The sequence below is a fragment of the Mastigoproctus giganteus genome, chromosome 7 (genome assembly GCF_048544385.1).
Source record: "Mastigoproctus giganteus isolate SK-2022 chromosome 7, ASM4854438v1, whole genome shotgun sequence".
Classification (NCBI taxonomy): Eukaryota; Metazoa; Arthropoda; class Arachnida; order Uropygi; family Thelyphonidae; genus Mastigoproctus; species Mastigoproctus giganteus.
The window spans coordinates 171557875-171579006 of NC_143581.1; the positions used below are offsets into that span (position 1 = coordinate 171557875).

At 37.6% G+C, this 21132-nt stretch overlaps 1 protein-coding gene across 2 annotated transcripts; it reads left to right on the forward strand.

Annotated features, from left to right (window-relative positions):
* The first annotated feature begins 1172 nt into the window (after positions 1-1172).
* On the forward strand, positions 1173-18527 carry mRpL54 (mitochondrial ribosomal protein L54). Of its 2 annotated transcripts, none has more exons than XM_090377193.1 (2): positions 1173-1271; positions 18070-18527. In XM_090377193.1, exons 1-2 carry the CDS (start codon positions 1268-1270, stop codon positions 18477-18479), a joined length of 414 nt encoding a protein of 137 aa, XP_090233319.1. In that variant the 5' UTR covers positions 1173-1267; the 3' UTR covers positions 18480-18527. The 2 variants fall into 2 exon arrangements, with proteins under 2 accessions (XP_090233319.1, XP_090233318.1); XM_090377192.1 differs by lacking the exon at positions 1173-1271 and adding an exon at positions 1422-1665.
* Positions 18528-21132: the final 2605 nt, after the last annotated feature.

Below are 21132 nucleotides of genomic sequence, written 5' to 3' on the forward strand. Positions count from 1 at the left end.
TTTTTTTTCCCGGAGTGGTGCAAGATTTTATGTTTACGGCATGAACTTTCCATAACGCCACTAGAGACGTTCTTCTGTGGTTTTTACCACAGAGGAGTAACATATCTTACGGATGGGCTGAGAGGAGGCAATTGAAGTTTAACATTGACAAATACAAAATACTGCATATGAGAAGCAGTAACCCCCGAGTAACGTATCAACTGTGTGGTGCTACACTGACAGTGGTAGAGCGTGAAAAGGACCTGGGGGTAATTGTGCAGGCAGATATGAAGTTTTCTGAGCAGTGCAGAGGAACTGCAAGAGTAGCTCATAGTGTCTTGTATACAGGATATACAGGAATTTTTCTAGCAGGGATAAGGAGGTGATTATCCCCCTTGTATAAGGCAATAGTCAGGCCACACCTTGAGTACTGTATACAGGTCTGGAGGACTCATTTTAAGAAGGATGTAGAGCTGTTGGAACGAGTACAGAGAAGAGCAACAAGATTACTGAATGGAACAAAGGGTTGCTCTTACGAAGAAAGGCTTAAGTTTTGCAGATTAAAGTGTCTGGAGACTAGGCATCTGCGAGGTGACTGATTATTATTATTAGCCATATGGTGCAAGGAAGCCTGAGGCTTATGCTGTACCAGCCAAAAAAAAAAAAAAAAAAAAAAAAATTCTGAGTTACCCTGAGAGACAGAGAGAAGTAGAAGGAAATCACCAAGAAAGAGAAGAATGATGATATCCAGTTCTTGAATGGTTTGAGCATGCTCAATGCTGATGGGATTCTTCCTCTTGCTCAGAATAAAAGCCTGAGAGGGCATAAATTCAAATTGAGGAAAGACAGTTGTAGGATAGATGGGCGGAAGTTTGCCTTTAGCTAGCGGGGTGGTTGATTGCTGGGATAAACTTCCATGTGTCATTGTAGAAGATGATAGCTTAAACAGATTCAAGACAGAACTAGACGAATATTTGGAGCGAGTGGATGGGTGAAATGAGAAAGGGGGGGGGGGTATTTTTTTGGTTGATGCTATATAAGCTTGCATTCTTGCATCACGTACCCTTGCTAATGCTCTCTGTGGTTTTACACAGAAAACGTATAGGTTTCACCACAGATCGAATGCCGTTCTGTTAAACCACAGTAGTATACTACTCTGTATCTACTACTACTCTGTGCTTTTACAGAACGGCATTCGCTCTAACTGAAATTCGCGGTGATTAGCAGCCAATCAGTGAGAAGCAGTGGTCGCAGCTACATCTGCCATCATTTGCTTTCGCAAAGATCCATGGGTAAGAATCTCTTACATAAGTTTAACCGATTTTTATTTCTTTATTTATTATTATTATTATTATTTTAATTTCTGATTTTATCAAAGTCAGCTGGCTCACTTTAACAGGTTCAGTCAAAAGTAGGAGTGTCGCGCAAGGGATGCTGGGAATTCCAAGGCTGACGTATAAAAGCCAGTTCATGCTGCCGCAGGAAGTGCATGTTCCGTTTGTGGATGTAACATATTGTTTAAAGTAGTGTAAACAAGCAATAGATCTATTTTGTCTCACATTCTTGAAATGAGTCTGTTATTTATGAGGGCGTTTGGAAACAAGTGGTCTGCAGACTTGCTGAGAAAGTGCCCGCTAAATGCGAGCAAAAAGGGTTACGCCAAGAAAGTTGGTGGTGCTGGTGGAGGTATGTGCCAATAAATAAGTCTTACTGTTATACATTTTTTTCAAAGATCACCAGCAGCATCAATTTACAAATCATTTTGATTATTCTACGTGCAATAATAATGTACATGAGTATTTTGCATCTACATTCACACGTAGATTTAAGGGAGGAAAATGCTAGAAGATTATTATTATTATTAGCCCTATGGTACAAGGAAGCCTGAGGCTTATGCTGCACCAGCCAAAAAAAAAAAAATTTCTGATTTACCCCAAGAGAGAGAGAGAAAAGTAGAAGGGAATCACCAAGAAAAAGAAGAATGATAATATCCAGCTCAGGACCCTGGGTGTGCCAAGCCCATACTCACCAGATGTGAGCCCCTGGGATCAAACTGTAACAGGTGCTTAATAATTTTGTAATAACTGAGAACAAAGTGGAGGAGAAATTGTGGAAGTTAAACATAAGAAAGGCACCCTGGGTGGATGGGATCTATCCAGTTATATTACAGAGGTGGCAAAGGAAGTAAGCACACCCTTAGCCACAATTATGAGAGTATCCTTGGGCTCAGGGGAAGTCCCCACCGACTGGAGGTGTGCAATCATCATCATCATCAGCCATTTTCAATCTACTGCAGGATGAAGGCCTCTCCAGCAACTTTCCTGTTCCTTCTGTTTTGAGCACTGGCCATCCATTTACTACCCACAAACTCATGAATTTCATCTATCCGCCTTTGTCTTGCAGGTTTTCTTCTAGCTCCTCTTGGGTACCATTCTGTTATTTTCTTAGTCCATCTGTCATCATGTCTTCGAGCTATGTGTCCTGCCCAAGACCATTTTAGTTCTTTAGTTTTGATAAGAATGTCCTTTACTTGAGTTTGCTGCCTAATTCATGTGTTTCTCTTCTTATCTAACAGTCTGATTCCCAATATAATTCTTTCCATTCTTCGCTGTGTAGTTCTCAGCTTCTCTTCCATTCTTTTGGTGAGTGCCCAAGTTTCACTTCCATAAGTCATGGTGGAGAGTATACATTGGTTCATTATTTTATGTTTCAGACAAACTGGGATATTGCTCTTCAGTATGTGACTATATTTCCTGAATGCTATCCATCCAAAATTTATTCTTCTCTTGACTTCCAGCCATTTATCATTATTACAGCCAATAACTTCTCCCAGATAAGTATACGACTCCACCTTTTCAATTACTGCTCCTTCAATCATTATTTCCCCTTCTGTGGCATACTTGTTCGTCATTACTTTTGTTTTAGCAATATTCATCTTTAGTCCAAAATCCTTACTAACTGTGCATAACTGATTTATTTTCCTCTAATTCTTTGGGATCGTGGCTTATGACTGCAATTTCATCTGCAAATCGTAAATGGTTTAGGTACTCTCCATTCACATCAACTCCTTTCTGTGACCAGTCTAATCTTCTGAAAGCTTCCTCAAGGGCAGCAGTAAACAGCTTCGGAGATATTGTGTCTCCTTGTCGAACTCCTTTCTCGATTTTAAATTTCCTATTGTCTTTGTCTAGTCTAATAAAGGAGGTAGAATTCTCATATTTTCTTCAAAATCATAATATGTGGGGTATCTGTGCCTTGTCTTTCCAGTGCCCAAAACATTGCCTTATGCTGTATGGAGTCAAATGCCTTTTCATAATCCGCAAATGCCAGACATAATGGTGTTTTATAATTCATTTGCTTTCTCCATTAGCTGTGATATTACATGAAGGTGATCCATAGTTGAGAATCCTGTCCTAAAGCCAGCTTGCTCTTTCAGTTGATTCTCATAAAGTATTCTTTCTAATCTGTTAGTAATGACCCTTGTGAACAACTTGTAGATGTGGGATAACAAGTTAATTGGACTGTAATTTCCAATTTCTGATTTATCTCCTTTCTTATGCAGCAAAACTGTGATTGCATTATTCCACTGCTTAGGCGTCACACCTTTTCTAATGCACTTTGTGAAGAGCCTTGCCAGTTTTTGTGTTATGTCTCTTCCTCCCAATTTTAACAACTCTACAGTAACTTCATCTTTCCCCAGGGCTTTCTGATTCTTCATTTTCTTCAGTGCAGATGTATTCACAGAGTGGGATCTATGGGTGACTTGAGTAATTACAGACCAGTTAGTTTAACTTCTGTTCCATTAAAATAATGGAATCACTGGTTAAAGATGCATTGCAGGATCATCTAGAGAAGACTGTAATAATAATTCAGACACAACATGGGTTTGTTAAGGGAATGTCTTGTCTGACAAATTTGATTGGATACTATGATGTGGTTATAAAGGAACTAGATGCAAAAAATAATTTTGATATCATATACTTGGATTTCAGTAAAGCTTTTGACACTGTTGTGCATGGAAGATTACTGTACAAATTGGAGCAGTGTGGTATTAAGGCTAAGTTGCTGCAATGGATAAAAGTGTGGTTTGATTTGCAGAAGACAGGGGTAATCAATAGATGTTGCTCTTCGTGGAATAATATTATTAGTGGAGTCCCACAAGGTTCGGTGTTAGGCCCACTGTTTTGCATATTTACCAATGATATTGACGAAGGTATATTAGGCTTAGTGTCAAAGTTTGCAGATGATACAATGGTTGGCAGGGTTGGTAATGGCAATCTGCTACTGCAACAGGATCTAGAAAATTTGGGCAGATGGGCTGAGAAGTGGCAACTGAAGTTTAACATTGACAAATGCAAAGTACTGCGTATTGGTAGAAGTAACCCTAGAGGAATGTACCAACTGTGTGGTACTATGATTAGGGTGGTAGAAAATAGAAAAAACCTGGGAGTGATTGTGCAGTCAGATAAGAAGTTTTCTGAACAATGCAGACAGGCTGCCAGAGCAGGTCATAGATTATTGTCATTGTTTATACAGGTATTTTGCTAGCAGTGAAAAGGAGATGATTAACCCTTTGTATAAGGCAATGGTCAGCCACGCCTACTTTTAACTTGTACTTTCATCATGAATACCTCTAAAATATTACAATAAAATAAATAATTATGGTTGTAATATGCAGTGTACGATTTCATGATTGGTTTTCCAATTTGTTTACGAAGATCATTGGAATAGCGCTGAATTCTAGGCTCTCCCTGCAGTATTTTTACAAACCTTGTGTGTGGGCTAGCTGGGTGGGTAAAGTGCCTGCCTGGCAACCCAAAGGTCACGAGTTCGAATCCCGCCTCGGGCTTGAATCAAAGTACTGCAAAAACCTTGGGAGGTGCATTATGGCCACAGAAGCCGATGCGCCAACAACTACCAAAAAAAAAAAAAAAAAAAACCTTGTCAGCCCATTCTGAATCTGAGCTGAGTTGAATATTGATATGGCAAGAGATTTTTGTCTGTTCTTTTGCAAAATTCTCGGTTCTCATAAAATCTGATCTGATCAGAAAATAATAATAAATCTAAGTCTCTCTCCAACAGTTCTCCCAATATGTGCAGTTTGTTTCTTTTTTTTTTTTTTTTCTTGTTCATTTCTTAAAAAAAAAAAGGAACTTTGGAACACATTGAAGGAAGGGGCTAATTCTTATTGAGTACAGTAATACCCCGAAGTTACGCGATAGGTGGGTCCAACGATAAACGCTTAAGTCGAATTTGTGTAAGTCGGGGTACAACTTTGCATGGCGCCTCCGTAGCCAGGTGGGAAGGAGCAGCAGTGCGCAGCACACGCTTCTTGATTAGACCGGGGTTCGAGCCCGTCACCACCAAATACGGGGGATGCAGGAAGGTCAGGGAATGACCACCGCATATCCCGGAGCAATATGGCCTTAGTTGCTAATGCTCCTAAAATCCAAATAACAACAACAACTTTGCATATAAATACATATAAATTTTGTTTAATTGGCACCAAGGACTAACAAAAACACTAGTTTAGAAGAAAAATATTTAATAAAATTGCAGTTATTTATACATATTAATACAAAATATGTATTAAAAAATAAATGGATTACGTAAAAAAGTTATTTCGATGTCGATGGCTTCATAAAATTTAACAAATTGGTCTGACGACACAGCGCCGCCTTTTTTTCACGCAGAATTTCTTCATAGCAAGCTAATAATTTTTTTATTCCTTGCTTTGTAGCTATAACGCGTTCTTCGTTGGAGTCTGTTTTCTAAAATTTTTAAGCCCTTTTCAATTGAGCTGAGACCTTCTGTCAAGCTTGCAATTGTCATGTTTTTCTCTGGTGGAACTGGGTCTGAAGTGTCGGATAGTTAAGTGACGTTTTGCTCATGCATCTCTATGAGCTCATTCATTGTCAGCCTCTGACTATGTGAATCCAACAGCTCGTTGACATCATCACCATTGACTTCCAAATCTAATTGCCTGGCAAGATTAACAACTTCTTCTATCACATGAGCGACATGATCAGTTTCTGGTGTTGTTTTCGTCTCGGTTTTGAAAAAAAAATGGACAAAGTTACTTCCAGACATCATTCAATGTTTTTTTGTGAATTTTATCCCAAGATTCTTACGGCATCTAAAACATTGAATTGTTTCCAAAAGTCTTTAACAGATATCGCACTATTTTATCTCATAGCTTCATTCAGACGTGCAAACAAACACCTCGTGTAGTAAGCCTTGAATGTTTTGATGACTCCGTGGTCCATCAGTTGAAGCAAGCTGGTTGTGTTTGGAGGCAAAAACACGACTTCGAAATTAATTAGGGTGGCAGGAGGGTGACCGGGTGCATTGTCAATAAGAAGCATCACTTTAAATGGAATCTGTTTAGACTTGCAATAACGTTCGACTTCGGGTATGAAGTGGTGACCAAACCAGTGTTCAAAAATGGAAGCTGTCATCCAAGCTTTATAATTTGACTTCCAAATCACTGTTAAGCTAATTTTAGATATACACCAAACGAAAAAATCAAGAACCGCGTAACTCCGAGTTCGCGTAAGTCGGGGTATTACTGTATTGGTTTTATGACAAACATTACTTGTCCTTTAAATTTATGTGATATGAGAAAGTTTGTTTCCCTTGTTATTTTCATATTACAGTGTGGTTTAATACCATGTCCATAATAGCTGGGGAATGAGGAAAATAAACATCCATGATCCCCACATACACACAGAGAAATATTCAAGAAGTCATTTTTTTTGTATCCTTCCTCAAAACAAATTTCTAGCTACAGATATGTTTGGGACTAATCTGGAAATATAAATTAACAATCGGGACTAATCTGGAAATACAAATTAGCATTCAAAACAAATTAATCTGTTCCACCCAGATCCTAGCCTAGAAATGTAGCAACATTTGAAACAGAGTATTAGTAATGGCCATATAGTGCAAGGAAGCCTAAGGCTTATGATGCACCAGCCAAATAATAAGAAAAAAGGAAATAGACAATCTATGCATTTCCCTCCTCCCGTAAGTAACTATCCAGCACTTTCAATTTTCCCAAACTGTCATCTTCTAACACCCATGTAGGTAGCTTATTCCAGTAATTTATAACTTTCTGGCTAAAATAAAATTTCCTGCATTTCATACAGTCAGTATTTTATTAATTTCAAATCCTAGGAGATAACAATTACTTAGTAGTAAATAATTACTAAATGCCCATTGCTAGATTACAAGCTGCAAAGACTGCCTCTTTAAGGAAACATGAGCTCATTTTCTTAAAGAGGCAGTTTTAAGTTTGTGATATAATGTAACTATTTTCATTTTATGAGGGATAGTCAAAAAGTTCTGAGAACAGTCTCTAAAATTTAATTTTAATTCTAGGCTGTCCAGTTCAAATTTTTAATTCTCACTTCCTCAAACAAGACTGTCACAATGCAAGCAGCATGAAATGGACCATTGTCCTGCTAATACAGATATGGGCATTCCTCAACTTAACTGCTACAATGTAGGTAACATAAAGATAGACCTTGTCATTCGTGATTTTATCCAAAACAACAAAATTCCAGGCCAACCGTGAAAGATGGTTCTCTACTTCTGCCAAACTTCGTTGTCAGAACAATACAGTCCAGCATGTGGCTTTCTCCAAACATCTGCCACATCCAGACATGACTCTGCACTCCAGTGCACAGCTTTCCATTGGCCTGTGGTCAAGAAACAGAAGACATTACATCAAGCTACAGCTGCTACTATCAATATTAATACTAAACCACTAATCTTCCTGACATTAGTCAGGAAGATTAGTGGTTAATATTGATAGTGGCAAATCATGCAAGGAAGCAAGCTTATACAGCATCAGCTAATAAATTCCCATTTAATCTATTCATCCCATTCAATAGTTTGTCTAGTTTTGCCTTGAATTTATTCACACTGTTCACTTCAAAAACAAGGAATGGAAGCTTGTTCCAGCAATCAACCACCCATTGGCAGAGAGCAAACTTCTGCACATCCATTCTGCAACCATCCTTCCTCGTGTCCATAGTCTAAGCAAGAGGAAGAATCCCATCAGCATTGAGTTTGCTCAAGCCTTTCAAAGCCTTAAACACCTCAATCAGACTACCTCTTGGGTGCCTAGTCTCCAGATGATACAATTTGCAGAACTGAAGCATTTCTAGGTAAGAACATCCTTTTGTTCCCCTTACCAATTTCCTTGCCCCTCTCTGTACTCGTTCCAGCAGCTATACATCCTTCCTAAAATGAGGCCTCCAGATTTGTATTCAGTACTCAAAGTGTGGACCCTGACCATTTCTTTATACAAAGGGATAATTTCCTCCTTATACCTGCTAGCAAATTTCCTGAATATCATTGACCCCATGAGCTGCTCTGCTCATAAGTGTCCAGTGTCTGCACTGCTCATAAAACTTCATATCAGATTACACAATTACCCAGGTTTTAATTTTCCACTGCCCTAAGTGTAATACCACACAGTTAATAACTTAATCTGAAATTGCTGTTAACCATAAATGCAAGGTACATAAGCAGTACCTTGCATTTGTTAATGTTACACTTCAACTGCCATTTATCATTCCAACAACCTAATTTTCCTAGATCTTGTTGCAGTAGCTCACTCTGATTACTGTCGTTAACTACCCTGCCAACCTTCGTATCATCTGCAAACTTAGACATTAAGCTTGATATACCTTCATCAATATCATTAATAAATATTGAAAACAACAATGGGGTCAGCACTGTACCTTGTGGGATTCCACTAATAATATTAACCCACAAAGAGTGGTGTCCATTGATAACCACTCTGTCTTCTCCCACTCAACAATCCCTTTATCCATAGCAGTAACTTTCCCTTAATGCCAATTTGCACATCATTGATGTACTGCTCCAATTTGTATATCAATATTTTATGTACAATAGTATTAAAAGCTATCCTGAAATTCAAGTGTATGATATCAAAATTAGTTTTTTGCATTTAGTTCCTTTGTCACTGCATTAGCATTAGTAGAGGCATTTGATGCAAGAAAGCAAGCTTATGCAGCATCAGCCAAAAAAAAAAAAAACCACTTCCACTTCACACCTCTGTTCGTTCAAAATACCTGTCCAGCTGAGCCTTAAACTTATTTAGGCTATCAACCTCCACTACAAGGGATGGAAGTCTGTTCCACCAACCAACCACCCGCTGGCTAAAGGCAAATTTCCGCACGTCTATCCTACATCTGTCCTTCCTCAATTTGAATTTATGCCCTCTCAGGTGATTATTCTGAGCTAGAGGAAGAATCCCATCAGCATTGAGCATGCTCAAACCATTCAAAGCTTTATACACCTCTAACAGATCACCTCGCTGGTGCCTAGTGTCCAGACACTGTAATTTGCAAAACTTAAGCCTTTCTTCCTAAGAGCACCCCTTTGTTCCATTCACTAATCTTGTTGCCCTTCTCTGTACTCGTTCCAGCAGCTCTACATCCTTCTTGAAATGAGGCCTCCAGACCTGTATACAGTACTCTAGGTTGGCCTGACCATTGCCTTATACAAGAGAATAATCACCTCCTTATCCCTGCTGGAAAAATTCCTGTATATCATTGATAAGACACTGAGTTACTCTTGCAGCCCGTCTGTACTGCTCAAAGAACTTCATATCTGCCTGCACAACCACCCCCAAGTCCCTTTCATTCTCTACCACTGTCAGTGTAGTACCACAGAGTTGATACGTTACTCTGGGGTTGCTGTTTCCCATGTGTAGTACTTTACATTTGTCAATGTTAAACTTCATTTACCACCTCTCAGCCCATCTGCTCAACCTTTCCAGATCCTGTTGCAGCAGCATAGTGTCAGTAGTGTCCTTGACAACCCTGCCAACCTTTGTATCGTCTGCAAACTTGGACATTAAGCTTGATATACCATCATCAATATCATTTATAAATACAGAAAACAATAATGGACCCAACACTGAGCCCTGAGGGACTCCACTAATAACATTAGTCCACGATGAGCAGTGTCCATTGATTACCACTCTCTGTCTTCTCCCCCTCAACCACCCCTTTATCCATAGCAGCAATTTGCCTCCAATGCCAAACTGCTCCAATTTGTGTAGCAGTCTTCCATGTGCAACAGTATCAAAAGCCTTTCTAAGATCCAAGTATATAATATCAAAGCTATTCCCTGCATCCAGTTGTTTTGTGACTGCATCATAATATCCAATCAAATTGGTCAGGCAAGACTTCCCCTTAACAAAACCATGCTGTGTCCGAGCTATAACTGAAGTCTTGTCTAAATGATCCTGCAGTGCTTCTTTAACCAGTGCCTCCATTAACTTTCCTGGAACAGAAGTTAAGCTCACAGGTCTATAATTACTTGTGTCAGCCTTTGATCCTCCTTTGTGAATTGGGGTCACATTTGCACATTTCCAGTCTATGGGTACCTCCCCTGAGTCCAAGGAAGCTCTCATAATTATGGCTAAGGGTTTGCTTACTTCCTTTGCTGCCTCCTTTAATATAACTGGATAGATCCCATCCACCCCGGGTGCCTTTCTTGTGTTTATCTTCAACAGTTTCTCCTCCACTTTACTCCCAGTTATTTCAAGATTCTGTAGCTTACTGCTAGAGTTGAATGCACCTCTGGCATTCCCCTCGCTGAATAACTCCTCATGTGTGAATGTTGATGCAAAATATTCATTTAGTTTGTTAGCTACCTGAGCAGGGTCATCAACAGTTGACCCATCAATATCAAGTGGACCAATCTGATTCGTCCCCTTCCTTCTAGAGTTTACATAAGTAAAGAACTCTTTGCTGTTTTTCTTTGCATCCCTTGCCAAGGATTTCTCGTAATCTGCCTTCGCCTGCCTAACCTCCTTTGTAACTTGGTTGCATATCAACTTGTATCTATCATAGGCTTCTGTGTCATGTGTTAATTTGTAAGTATCGCATGCATTTTTCTTCTCTGCCATATGCCTCATTAGTTCATCTGACATCCATTTTGGCCTAAACCTTGAACAATATTTCTTAGTTGGTATGTAAAGCCTAGTAGCTTCCAAGATTAATTCTTTGAATGCTTCCCATTTTGAATTTGCTGTTGGTAACATCATCAGTTGGTCCCACTGTATAGAATTTAAATACTGAATCAGTCCATCGTAGTCGCCTTTACGGAAGCAATAACCCTTCCCTTTACCCCTAATGGTAGTTACCTATTTGAGTAAATCCCACTTCAGCACACTGTGATCACTGCCACCTAGTGGTTCATTTATCTGCAGATTCTTAATGCATGAAGAATCACTGCTGATAATCAAATCAAGAGTATTACTGCCTCTAGTTGCCTCCCGAACATGCTGGTGTAGAAAACAATCATTCAATAAATCCACAAAAGCCCTGCTAGTGTGTGAGTGACCAGCCCCCAAATTCCAATCAATATCTGGGAAATTAAAATCTCCCATTATAAGACTCTCTGATTTACTGGTCCACTCTATTTCCCTGTACAGTTCCTTATTATACTCATCAGAGTCATTAGGCCTATAGCACACTCCTACTCTCAATTTTGATCTCCCAATGCTTATGTCACACCAAACTGACTCAACACTGCACTGTCCAGCGATGTCGACTGGCTTCACTTCCTTGGTTTTTGTGTTTCTTAACTAATAGCATAACCCCTCCCCCCCTTCCTATCCTGTCTATCCTTTCTGTAGACGTTTTACTCCCCAAATTCCAGTTCTGCATCCCTTATATCTGTGTGACACCACGTCTCTGATATCCCAACAATATCTGCCTTTGATGTTTTGAGCAATACCTCATATTCATCAAATTTATTTACTAAACTCCTAGCATTGGTGTACACGCAAGTATACCTGCACCTGTTTCTATTCTTAGCTACCCTAACACAACCCATGTGTTTACTTGTACCGCAATGGCTCCCAGCAGTCTCTGAAATATCATGCATCTTGTTTTTCATGCTTCTGCTCATTCTAATAGAAGCAGTGCAAGAATCTCTTTCCCAGTGGCTACTGTCAATCTATTGGTCTTTGTCTCCCCCCAAGCTAGCAGTTTTCCAACCCACCTAACACTGCCTCGATAGCATCAGCAAATATTCTTGCACCCTTTCTATTTAAGTGTATCCCATCCCTGTAGAAGCAATCTCTCCTGTTAACAAGTACAGTCCAGGCTGAAAAAAATTCTACCCCTTGAGCCTTGCACAATCTTTCCAGGGCCGAATTGATCGACAAGGCTCTCAACATATACTCCCTCCTATCGTGTCTGGGCAGAATTGCAGACACTTTTTCAAATTCAACCCTAATTCTCGGCTGCATCATAGTGTCCAGCCAAGTTTGTCAGACAAGATCTCCCCTTAACAAACCAATGCTGTGACTGAAATACAACTGCACTCCTGTCTAGATGGTTCTGCATTACTTGTTTAACCAGTTACCTGTTATTGTCCCTAGAACAGAACTTATGCTAACAGGTCTGTAATTACTCCTGTCACCCTTTTATCTCCCTTTGTGAATTGGCAATACATTTGCATATCTACAGTCCAAGGGACATACTATGAATCCAAAGATGCCCTGATAATTACGGCTAAGGATTTGATTACCTTATTTGCTGCCTCCCATAATATAATTGGATATATCCCACCCACTCCGTGTTCCTTACTTTTGCTTAGCTTCAACAATTTGTCTTCTGATATCCTGTCAGTTCTCACAGTCACTTAGCTTTCCATTATAGTTTAAAAAACATCTGGTATCCCTTCCCCTAAAGAATTCCTCATTTGTGAATGTAGATGCAAAATAGCTATTCCATTTGAAAACAACCTAAGCAGGGTCATCAACATTTATCCCATTGACATCAAGTGGCTGAATGTGATTCAGCACCTTCCTTCTACTGTTAATATAAGTATAGAAGTCTTTGCTGCTTTTCTTTGCCAGAGGCCATCTCGTAATCTGCCTTAGCTTGCTTAACCTCCTTTGTGACTTGAGTACAGACTAATTTATATATACCATTGGCTTCTGTATCACCTGATAATTTATATGCATCCCGTGTGCTTTTCTTGTCTGCCAAATCTCAGTAGTTCATCTCGCATCCATTTAGTCTAAGCCTTGCACAGTATTTCTTCGTTAGTATGAAAAGGCTAGTACACTAGAACTCCGTTAATCCGGACTTGACGGGACCACACTCGGTCCGGGTTAATCGAAAGCTATCTTTTCACGTACCAGTTTTTATTTAAAGTTATTAAATAACAAAATTTTAACTGAATTGGTTTTATATTAAATTAATAAAACAATATTTTCAAATAAAAATTATAAAAAGTAAAAGAAAATGGTAAGTAAACAAAATACTGTACAAAGCAATAAAGTTTTAATGTAGAACATTATATTACACAAAACAAATAACTATTTTCGAGAATATTTACTTGAAATAGTCCTCAATGTTTTTTTTGCTTTAATTTTGAAACTCCCTTTCGGGTTGCATGATCTTGCAACCGCTTCAAGGTCAGAAGCTCACCAGCTGATGTGTCATCCTGTCTCTCTTGAAATAAATCAATAGCTTCTCCAGCATTTCAGTTGCTTCAGTGTGACTTGTGCCAGTTGTTTCCTCACACACTTCATTATCGGAGTTGTCATCTTCGTTAGCTTGCAACGATGATGAGCATGCTTGCATAATGTCTTCCTTGGTGAGGATCTGATGTTCTAGATCATTATCACACATTATCCGGGGCAATGTCTTCATTTGTTACATCTGAACAACCCCCTAGACATTTAAATAACTGAACTCATCATCATTGTCATCATCAGGATCCTAAGAAATAACCATTTCCTCCTCAGACCTTTCCATTGGAACATCAGGTCAAAGTTTTTTCCAGCTTTTGATAAGGGTAGTCTTGTCAGTTTTGTCCCAAGCTGCAGCAGAAAAATAAATAACTGCCTTTATGTTGACATTTTTAGGAAAGTCCCTAAAGTTAGATTTTTCTTCAAGTGCCTCTTGTTGTTCTAACAGTGAGATTATCATATTCTTTCTATACCGTCGCTTCACAGACTCTATAACTCCTTGATCCATAGGCTGTAATAGAGCAGTAACATTGGGTGGCAAAAATTTTACAAAGATGTTACCAGATGTTTGTCTGCTGGGTGGGTTGGAGCGTTATCATTGAATAAAACTGCTTTTTCTTCCATCCCTTGATCCCTTAAATATTTTTTAACTAAGGGAACAAACGAGATGAAAAACCCATCTTTAAAAAGAGCTGAGCTCGTCCAAGCTGATTTTTGTGACGTGTACTTAGCTGGGAGGGCATTTAAGTTCACATATTTAAGAGCGTGGGGCTTAGCAGATTTTCCTATAACGAACAGTGTTAACTTTAAATTCCCAGATGCATTACTGCACAAAAGCAATGACACTCTTTCCTTACTCAATTTATGTCCTTTAGCTGAAGAGTCAAATTTTGAGGCAAGTGTTTTTTTTTGGGTAACATTTTGAAAAATAAACCAGTCTTGTCAGCATTAAAAATTTGGGATGGAACTAAATTTTCTTCACTAATAAACTTGAGAAACTGTACTTTAAATTCTTCGCTTGCAACATAATTGCCAGAAAGATATACAGGTCAATGATATACAGGAATTTTTCTAGCAGGGATAAGGAGGTGATTATCCCCTTGTATAAGGCAATGGTCAGGCCACGCCTTGAGTATTGTATACAGGTCTGGGGGCCTCATTTTAAGGATGTAGAGCTGTTGGAACAAGTACAGAGAAGGGCAACAAGATTAGTGAATGGAACAAAGGGTTGCTCTTATGAAGAAAGGCTTAAGTTTTGCAAATTACAGTGTCTGGAGACTAGGCACCTGTGAGGTGATCTGATTGAGGTGTATAAAGCCTTGAATGGTTTGAGCATGCTCAATGCTGATGGAATTCTTCCTCTTGCCTAGAATAATCGCCTGAGAGGGCATAAATTCAAATTGAGGAAAGACGGTTGGATGGTAGGATAGATGTGCGGAAGTTTGCATTTAGCCAGTGGGTGGTTGATTGCTGGAACAAACTTCCATCTGTCATTGTAGAAGTTGATAGCTTAAATGGATTCAAGGCAGAACTTGACAAACATCTGGAGCGAGTGGATTTGTGAAATAAGGGGTTTTCTTTTTCTTTTTTTTTTTTTTTTTTGGCTGATGCTATATAAGCTTGCTTTCTTGCATCATGGGCCTTTGCTAATGCTAAAGACTTTCACCTGTAATTCCGCGCTGTCAGATTGCTCCTTCCACCTTGATAACCACCCCAAACTTGCAGTAAAAGACGGGTCACTTCCTAACTTTTCGTTAAGGCTAAGAGCCCTTGATTGAACAATGGGGCCTGAAAGAGGAATCCCTTGCTCTCATTCTTGACAAAACCAAATGTTTAAGGCCTCGTCCAAATTTTCATTTTTTGCCTGCCTAAGGGTAGCCCTATTTCTTAAGCTACCATTTTTGCACAAAAGTTTTCTATTGCTTTCCTATTTTTTTTTCAATCAGAAACAGTTTGTTTTGCCACCCCAATATGGAGAGCAATTTTTTTAAACTTTCCCCCTTATCAATGCAAAAAAGCGCATTCAGTTTTTGTTCCATCGACACGGTAATCCTCTTTATTTTTGTTGCCATCTTCTCCTAACCCAAAACCACAAAAAAATAAAGTAAACATTGAAGAACTGAGGTAAGGTGTACGTGTGGACAGTGCTAGCTGCAACTGTCAGCTGAATAGGCCAGCACTCTAGATTACCCTATGATTGTCTCCAACCATACCGTGTAGTCTGGTCGGATTTTTGGAGGTCACAACCATAAAACAATAAATACAATTAGCAGTTCCCTGTTTATTAGGCTTTTCTGTTAGTGCAATCTATTATAAATGGATAGTAAACACGATCTTATTGAATTTGTGATAATACAGACAGCTGGAATTCTGTAGGTTTTTACCTTATTATGGTGAAATGCGTTTCCCCTTCCATGGAATCTTCAGTCATATCAGAATGTTCTCTTCATGTTCATCATTGTATGTGCAAGTATACCTGCACATGTATTTACTCTTAGCTACTCTAACACAGCCTGTGTATTTATCTGTTCCACGATGACCCACGGCAAGGCCTGTAGTCCCAGACACCTTACCTATCACTGTCTTGATAGCATCAGCAAATATTCTTGCACCCCATTCCTGTAAAAACAGTCTCTCCTGTTAACAACTACAGACCACGCTGAGAAAAATTCTACCTCACAAGCCTTACACATTCTCTCCAGGGCCAAATTGATTGTCAAGTCTCTGAACATATACTTCCTCCTATCTTGTCTTAGTAGAATTGCAGACATTTTCAAATCAGTCCTAACTCATGACTTTTTCCCAACACTGCCCTGTACTTCTTAAGTACAATCACTGTTTGTGCCCTTAAAAGATATCTGTTGTACGTCATCTATGTTTGCCTCTGGCAGATATACCCTGATCCTATTTTCCCTATCCTTGCACATATTTCCTTGTTTTCCTGATAGTCACTAACAATAACTACATCCTGTGATAACCAGAGCATTCTACCTTGGAGATTGCTGCTGTGTTGCCTGATGGACAAGTGCGAGCTCTGATATTCAGCGAGATAGCTGAGAACTTGATGAGTACCCATTTTAATTCCTTTGAGGGCTTCTACCTTTCTCTTCAAATTCTTATAAATTCCCATCAGAATGCAGAGGTGGTGCTTAATTTCTTCACACTCTGCACCAAACACAAAGGCATTCCCCTTTGGCTGTATTGTCCTGTTCTGGAAGGATATGCAAACATTTCATGTTTTGTTACGCCATGATTCATAGGAGAATTGCCCCTTCAGTTGTCCCCCCCCGAGCCACAGCACACCAGCTACTTCGTGCCTGTTCCTTTGCTGCTCTCGTCTGGAGCATGATTTCCATTTAAATACAATTTAATTGACTAACAATGAAAATTAATTAATATAATTAATTGACAATATTACACTAAGCTAACAGATTCCTAAATTCAGTGATATGTATTATGCTGTCATGTTTTACGTTATGCCTTATGTTGTCAAGTTCAAAATAAACATTATGCTATACTGTTATGATCACAGTTTTAAATTAGTTGATTTTTACCAAAAGTAAAATGTCTTAAGTAAAAGGAAAAAAATATATATGCCTAAAAATTGATTAGAACCTTCAAGCTACTTATTTATCACAATTTAAACCCTACTTTTCCACTTCACTACTAGTTAAGTGCTACGATACTCATGCCAAAACACCAATACAATAGTGCTATGAATAATAAGTCATAACTTACAAAAATCACTAACAAATGTGACTGACTGTTAAACTAAGTGTCAAACACAATTTAATATGTTAATTAATCAAAAAGACTATACAAATTTCCAAAACCTTATCCATTCTCATGAGCCCAAAATTTGTATTTTGATACCCAGGTACAAAATAGCACATTTCTAAGTATGACCCTAATTGTAGTATTAATTTGCTATAAAGACATAACCATATTTATCTTCATAGTAATATTGCTTTTTGCTTTTGATATAGACCTAATTTCGTCCATTGTATCTTCTTTTGCTCCACCCCCTTAGTTTGACTTATGTTTCTTCCATTCTTTTCTTTAGTTGCTCATTACCATGCCTTGCTTATTCGTTATTTTTTAGTGTAATCTGTTACTCCCATAGAAACAGACCTGCTTGATGTGATGATATATCCTTGCCAAAACAAAAAAATAAAATAAAAAAACTAAGGAATTGTTGTTCAGAGCCAATGAAAATTATATCACTTGATTGAAATGATCTGCTAACCAGAAGTTTTGTAGAGTGTATGCCCACAGGAGTTTACTTCTGTGGGCATACACTTCTTCAAAATTACCCTTATGGTGTGTGAGGTTTTAAAAATAATTAAAAGTGTTTTTTGTAGATTTGTGCATATGTATGCAAGCATGAGGAGAGGGATATATTTTTACATATTGTTCATTAGGGTTTCAAGTTGTGAAGTTGATTTGTAAACACGTGATATAAATCATTTCTGTGCTTGTTTTACAGAAGTGGTTTATGTGGATGCTGCTTAATCTTATTATTAAGATAGTTTCTTTTTTTTTCTTTTTTCTGCCAGCTGGAGCATATGTAATACCCAAGGTGGGATTGCAAAAGAAAAGATGCCCTGTTGAAACTGATCCACACAAATTGGTAAATTATGTATGTGGAAGTAACATTTATAAAACAGGTGAGGATGTAATGCTTAAAGATGACAGTGAATATCCTGATTGGATATGGAAGCTAAGATTGGGTCCACCCCCAATGCTTGATGAACTCGATCCCAAAACATTGGAATACTGGGAAACGCTTCATGAAATGAGTTTAAGACGGCAGTTGCGAATTAAAAGGGTGCAGAAATTCTCCAAATTGAGGATCAATGAGAAGGATAAGTTAAAGAAGCTAGCAGAATTGAGGTTCAGAGCCCTCGCAGGATGTCATTTTGAACCAGGAGTAACAGATGAAAATGCCATTACTTGGTTGAAATGATTATTACTGTACAAAATATTGATTTTAAAAGCATTTAATTTATATAAATGTTGTGATCACCCATCTTTGAGAGCACATTAGTAGAGCATTAGTATATTAATTACAAAGGTTAATCTATATATTTCTTTTATTGTAATCAGAGCCACAGCTAGGTATTCCTATGCATGATAAAAAGATAGTGTCCCATAGCCCCATATATAAATATTATAAATTAACACTAAACAAATAACTAACAACTAAAAATGCTCACTGAATCATTTTTAAGTATTTCAAAGTTTAAAAAAAAATGCATCTACAGTAAGTGCTCTGCCCAGTTACTGCCCTGATTGTAACCTTAACTGCATAATTTATTCTTGATGCATGTTTAAATAAGAGTTTAAACATGAAGAGTTAACACAGTAACTCCTAAGTAAAATTTTTGATGTCTTTTGTGACTTATTACCATTTCATATTAAAGATATTTGTAATGCCGTTACCTGGGTATAATGATTCTCTTTGTGACTGGTTACAAACTAGGTATCATCGTCTGGTGTTACATTCTACTATCCACACTCTAGAACATGACACCAGATAAATGAGTTTTTCCTTCCCAAAATGCTATGCTTATCTATATCAGTCAAACTTATACTTATATTATTGGACAGTACATTAATAATCAAATTCAGTGATATATTAGTTGCACCTAATTATAACTGCAGCTACTATTTCTCATACTGACTGAGCCAAAATTTTGCAAAGTGTGAAGCATTCAAGTGATTTTTAAGGCATAGAATGTAATGGCAGTAAGCTTTGGAAACTTCATTGTCCGTGGATTTTTCAATTAAAGTTTTCATTTCCACGCTTCACAGGAAAATAAAATCGGCAACATTGCAGGGAAATACATAGTTAGCATTAGCAGAGGCATATGATGCAAGAAAGCAAAGTTTATATGGCATCAGCCAAACAAATAACTTCCCCATTTCACCCATCCATCACTCCAAATTCTTGTCTAGTTCTGCCTTGAACTTACTGGTATTTAAGTTTTCGACCTCACAGACTTGGAATTATGCATTTAGAAATTATTGAAGTCTCAGGGAAATGGTCATAGAAGAGCATCTGCTTAGGACTTTGATTACTTTTTAAAAAGCTGAGAAGACACTTTGGTCTTAACTATTGAAAAGGGTGTTATTTGTCTTTTCTTTTTTGGTCACATGATAATCCATCTCTTTGAGGATCCATCGCTTACTATTTGTGAGTGTGGCCAAGCTTTTCTTAGAAAAATTCTGTGGACCTGTTCATTGATTGCATTAATTCCTATTTTTCTTACAAAGTTAGAGAAATCTTCAGAGTTCTCATGCTTATCTAGTTGGAGGGGATTTTTGTAATCATTAACACAGAAGTTAAGTACCATTTTTAATAATGGCACCCTTAAGTAATTTATTTTGTGGCACCCATACTCAATTTTTTGCCTGTTGGATCCGATTCTCTGTGTGTGTATATATATATATAATTATGAATAAAAAATTAAAATTAAGTAAAGAAAGAAAATGGATTTGAATAGAGATAAAATGAAATATCGATAATATGAATTATGGATCAGGGACACTGCAAGAGCAAAGGTACCCTACAACCATAATGTATATAGAAAATTATTTTTAATGTTATGTGTAAATCTTTAATTTAACTTATGCTAATAATGAAAATACCGTGTACCCTGGGAGCGATGTATGTTGAATAAAGGAAAAGAAAAGTGTAACGTTATAAACAAAGTGCGAATTTTGAAAAAATGCAAAATTTGAAAAAATGTAAAATTTGAAAAGAACGACCAAGGTAGAAATAGCATTGCAGTATCTTTCATAATTTCTGTGTCTTCTTCAGAGGTCATCCACCTAAATTATGAAAAAGAACAGCAATACTCTTACTTCTGTTTCTGACATGTTCTTTTATGTCAAAAAACACGTGTACGCGGACACGTGGTAAAAAATTTAGAATATAAATTTTGAATAAATAAATAAAATACAAGTTAAGCAAAAATATTATATATTTTTGCTTAACAAGTTACGCTATAGCAATACAAGTTAAGCAAAAATATTATATATTTTTGCTTAACTTGTATTTTATTTATTTATTCAAAATTTATATTCTAAATTTTTTACCACGTGTCCGCGTACACATGTTTTTTGACATAAAAGAACATGTCAGAAACAGAAGTAAGAGTATTGCTGTTCTTTTTCATAATTTAGGTGGATGACCTCTGAAGAAGACACAGAAATTATGAAAGATACTGCAATGCTATTTCTACTTTGGTCGTTCTTTTCAAAAATCTGCTATTTCTACCTTGGTCGTTCTTTTCAAATTTTACATTTTTTCAAAATTCGCACTTTGTTTATAACGTTACACTTTTCTTTTCCTTTATTCAACATACATCGCTCCCAGGGTACACGGTATTTTCATTATTAGCATAAGTTAAATTAAAGATTTACACATAACATTAAAAATAATTTTCTATATATATATATATATATATATATATACAGGCATACCTCGATTAACGAATAGGATGCGTTCCACGAAATTACTTCGTTAAGCGAAACTTCGTTTTCAGAGGTAAAAATACTATGGCCAGAATAGGGATACGTTCCTACGTAAAGAAAATGAAAAGCTTTTTTTCGAA

Coding starts and splice junctions, on each gene's coding strand:
- mRpL54 (XM_090377192.1), top strand. CDS start 1,548: ATGAGTCTGTTATTTATGAGGGCGTTTGGAAACAAGTGGTCTGCAGAC. Junction 1,666..18,069: donor AGTTGGTGGTGCTGGTGGAG/GTATGTGCCAAT, acceptor TTTTTCTGCCAG/CTGGAGCATATGTAATACCC.